The 5,075-nt window shown below is 17.1% G+C and overlaps 1 protein-coding gene across 1 annotated transcript; it reads left to right on the top strand.

Annotated features, from left to right (window-relative positions):
• Positions 1–1,582: 1,582 nt before the first annotated feature.
• Positions 1,583–4,792, top strand: PGSY75_1205400 (hypothetical protein; the record flags this gene model as incomplete). Its single annotated transcript, XM_018786644.1, has 1 exon — positions 1,583–4,792. One exon carries the CDS (start codon positions 1,583–1,585, stop codon positions 4,790–4,792), a length of 3,210 nt encoding a protein of 1,069 aa, XP_018640509.1.
• Positions 4,793–5,075: the final 283 nt, after the last annotated feature.

The following is a 5,075-nucleotide window of genomic DNA, read 5'->3' as shown; positions in this document are numbered from 1 at the left end:
TTTTTTTTTTTTTTTTTTTTTTTTTTTTTTTGTGAAAAATATAATTATGACAAAATAGGACGTTTGATAAAATTTTAAAATTTCCAAAAAAAAAAAAAAAAATAAATATACATCCATAAAAATATAAAAAAATAAACGATTTTTTTTCCTTTTTGTGTCTTGGTTATATATATAATATAAACTATATGTATATAAATATGTATATTCACATATTTATATATATATATATATATATATATATATAATATAGTATATATATTTTTTGTTTAATATTAATATGTACATTTTATGTTTTACATATTATTATATATTTTTACATTTTTTGTACATTTTTATACATATATTTTTATATATAAAAAAAGAAAATTTCAAATGTTTTTATTTATTTTTTTTTTTTTTTGGTTTTTAAATTATAAAATTACATATAACATGAAATATATAATTTGTTTCTCCTTTTAAATAAAACAATTAAATTATAAAAATTGTAACAAATAATCTCCATTCTGTAAAATAAATATTATATATATATATTTATATATATGTATATTATTTTTTCATATGACATATTCGAAAAATTTAAATATATGTATATAATATGTTATATATATAAATATTACAAAATTTATTATTTCCCCCCTTTCATGTAACATTATATATAATTTTTTTTTTTTTTGGTAAATTGGTATGTTTTATAAATATAATATATATATATTATTTTTTATTTACGTTTCTCTTTTTTTTAATTCTTTAATAAAATATATATATATATATATATATATATAATTTTATGAAATGAGAAAGTTAAAAAATTAAATAAATATATATAGAAGAAACTATAAATCAATACTTTCTTTTATTATTATTATTATTATTATTATTATTATCGTTCTTTTCTCGTCATATAAAACATAATATATATATATATATATATATATACATATGTATGTATATTTATGTTTTTCTTTTATTTTTTCATGTCATATTTTAAATACCTTTTATATGATAAATATATTGTATATATATATATTCATTTTTAATTTGTTTTTCTGTTTTCTGTTTTGTGTTTATTTTTTCTTTTTCAATTTTTTTCTTTTTTTTGTTTTTTCCTTAAATTAAGATATAACTCATTTGAAGAGGAAATGTGTACCGTATCGTTTTTGTAATTTATGTTGTTTTATAAAACTTGTGATATTAAAAAAGTATAAAAAAAAAAAAAAAAAAAAAAGTGAATATATAAATATATAAATAAGGACACCATGATATAATTCTTTATGTATAAATATATTTTTTTATGTTTAGTTATATATTATGAAAATATGAGTAGCTAATTTATATATATATATATATATATAGTAATATTTTTATATAAGATCTATATAAATATATCCTATGTACATATTATGTTTTGTTTATGTGTATTATTAGTTCTATCATATTTTTATATTTATATGTATTATATATAATACTCATTTGTAAGAATTATTTTTTATGAATTTAAATTTTTTTTAATTTTATTATTATAATTTTTTTTTTTTTTTTTTTTTTTTTTTTTTTCTTCAATAAAAAAAACTAAAATGTAATTATGAATATAATAAACTACTTATACCAGAAAAGCAAAAATATATATAATAGAAATATAAATTTATATAATTATAATAATATAGAAAATGAAAATCTTATAAGTAATTTTGTGGATGTAACAAATAACAGTAACCTTTGTTACTCCAAGGAATCATCTTCACAAAGTTCAATATTCATGAATAAAAATGATCACATATATAGGAATAAAAAGAATAAAAAAAAAAATAAAATAAAAAATAATAAGGACCAAAGCATTATTGATAATGACAGCATGAGTAATAATAGCAGTAGTAATAATTACTGTGGTGATTTTTATAATAATAATATTATGAATAATTATAACGATGTGATAATAAAAAAAAAATATTATAAAGGGGATGAAACATCAGTGACTTATAATATAAATAAAAAAAAAGAAAAAAATAAAATGAAAGGAAAATATTATAATGACAATATAAGTGTAAATGTAAATATAAATATAAATAATTATGATATTAAATTAAAATATGATGATAAAAATAAATATAAAAATAATAATATAAAGAATAATTTGAATTTTACTAAATGTTCTAGTAATAATAATAATAATACTTATGACAATCAAGGGGGAAAAAATAATGTGTACGAATTTAATATTGATAATATTGGATTCGATTCAAAAGTATATAAAAATAGATGTGATGGTGTGTGTGTATTAAATGATAATATATATATTTTTGATAAAATAAAAAAATGTATATATTTGTATACACCATATAATAATGTATGGTATATCTTTTTAAATATATATGAAGAAATGTCTTTAAGAAAGAATACACTTTTGTCTATATCAAATTGTGATATTAAAAATGATTTAAATGAAAATATAAATAAATCATATTATAAATATCATAATAATATTTCATTTATTAATTATACTGACATGGTCTACCTAAACAATTCTTTATTTATTATAAGCAGTAATGCCCATTTTATGAATATATGTAAAATTAATGTGTATAATATGAATACACTTTTTTCAACTATAGTTGTAGATACATTTAGTGATGAAATGAATAATTTTCAAACCTTCTTTAATTTAATTAAAAGAAACAGTGATGTCAAAAGTGATAAGACAACAATAAATAAAAAAAAAAATACCAAAAAGGAAAAAAAAGAATTGGATATATTTGATGATAAGAAAATATATAAATGTGATAATAATGATACTGATAATTATAATGATAATTATAATGATAATGATAATGATAATAAGAGGAACGAGTATATCAACAAACATAAAAACATTGATAATTATACGAATAAGTGTTTTACTTATGATGATCATAAAAATATATCAAAAGATATATCATTTGATGATTATAAGAATATACAAAATGATTTATATTCTGATAAGAATGGTCGGACAAATAATTTTTATGACCAAAGTGGATATAACAATAATAATAATATATCAAAAAATGAATCAAGGGTTTTACATGAAAACATGAAAAAAATGAATCAGGATGAATGCACAGAGAGTAGCCAATTTTATTTTAATAGCAAAAGTGAATATAATAATAATTATGTAGAATATGTCAATGGTATGTCCGAAATTTATGAATTTTTACAAAATGAAAAAAATAATTTTTTCAAAAAAAAGAAACGAATTATAAAAGCTCGAGATTATTTTTCAATTTGTAGCGTTAATGAAGATTGTTATTCATTAATTTATTTATTTGGAGGTAAAGGGAATACCATTAAAAATAAGGATGAATATATAGATGTTATTTATAATGATTTATATTTATACGATTTTTATAATAACAAATGGGTAGAATTATATCCATTTAAACAAAATGAGAAAAATAAAAAAAATATTAATTTTGAACTAATTAATAATAATAGTCTAGTAGATGATATATATATAAAAAAAAGAAACGATAATTTATTATTAGATATAGACAAAAATTTAAATACATGTAATGAAAAAAAATCATATTCTGATGATATATGTGATGACATTTTTGATGAACAAAAGAATTATGATAACTTTTCATTATTCTCATGTAATAATATTTTGCCCAATAATTGTGAAGAAAATAATGATTCTTCAAATGTGCCTAATAAAGGATTAGGAAAAAATACATTTGACCAAATTACAACAACTGTAGGCACTATTGGAACAATTAGTAGCACAAATTTTGGTAATGATAATGTTGAAAGTGTAGGTGAATTGGCAGACGTCAGAGGATCTTTTGATAATGTAATTTGTTCTTCTTCAACAACATATATAAAAAATAGTGAACAGAAAAAGGATAATAATTATAAGATGAATCACCACATGGATAGTTTGTTGAATAATTCTATTAATAATAATAATATTATTAATAATTATCCAACTGAAGATGTGTATAATCTCATTTGTGACTCTTCAGATAACTTAGATTTTAAACATATTAATAATAACAAATGTGAGAAAAGTGATGTGAATATGTATCCAAATGATACACATAATAAGAATCATAATAAATGTAATATTTTAAAAAATGAAAAAACAAATATTTATCATGAAAGGAATGATTTTCTATGTTTTAATTGTTTAAATAATAAAAAGTGCACATATATTTGTGATATAATAAAAAATGACATAAAAATAAAAAGTATAGAATGGTTAGGTAAAAGAGCTGGTCATTCCTGTGTATATTATAAAAGCAATTTATATATTTTTGGAGGTATAGATTTTTATAGCTTTAACAGTAATAAAATCAATTTAAATTTTTGTAATAATTTATTTATATATAATATAGAAACAAATAAATGTTTTGAAATTATTGGAAAAGGAGAAATACCAGAAAAGAGATATAGACATAGTTGTGTTTTAATTAATGATTATATGTTTATAATAGGTGGTGAATGTAAAAATTCGTCCTTACCAAAATATGATATTTATTTTTATGATTTTTCAAATTCAGTATGGACAGAAATTCTTATAAATTCCAAAATTGGATCAAACTCTTTATATAAAACCGTATGGTTAGAAAATTTTGGATCCATTTATTTGTTTGGATCATCTATAATAAGGTTAACGAAAAAGGATTTCCAGTATTTACCATATAATAAAAAGAAAAAGAAACAACAAGGCATTCATACAAATAAAAAGGATTATAGTGCTAAAAATTATTTTTTAAGTAAATCAACATTTGTTAAGAAAACGGATATATTCCAATAATATAATAAAATTATATAAAAGTTTTTTAAAATTTTTATATAGTTTTAAAACACAATTGACATAATACAAAAATATTTTTATATAAATAAATAAATAAATATATATATATATATATATAGATGTAATTTTTTTTTAAATTTTGTGTACAAAATAACTATTCTGAATATTCTTTTTTTTTTTTTTATTTTATTTTTAATAAAAAAAAAGAAAAAACTATACACAAATATGCTTAAATTATTTTGTACATACAATATATATATATATATATATATATATATATTAT

The sequence above is a fragment of the Plasmodium gaboni genome, chromosome 12 (assembly GCF_001602025.1).
Source record: "Plasmodium gaboni strain SY75 chromosome 12, whole genome shotgun sequence".
NCBI lineage: Eukaryota > Apicomplexa > Aconoidasida > Haemosporida > Plasmodiidae > Plasmodium > Plasmodium gaboni.
The sequence above is the reverse complement of the archived record's forward strand: the minus strand, read 5'-3'. Positions and strand labels throughout refer to the sequence as shown.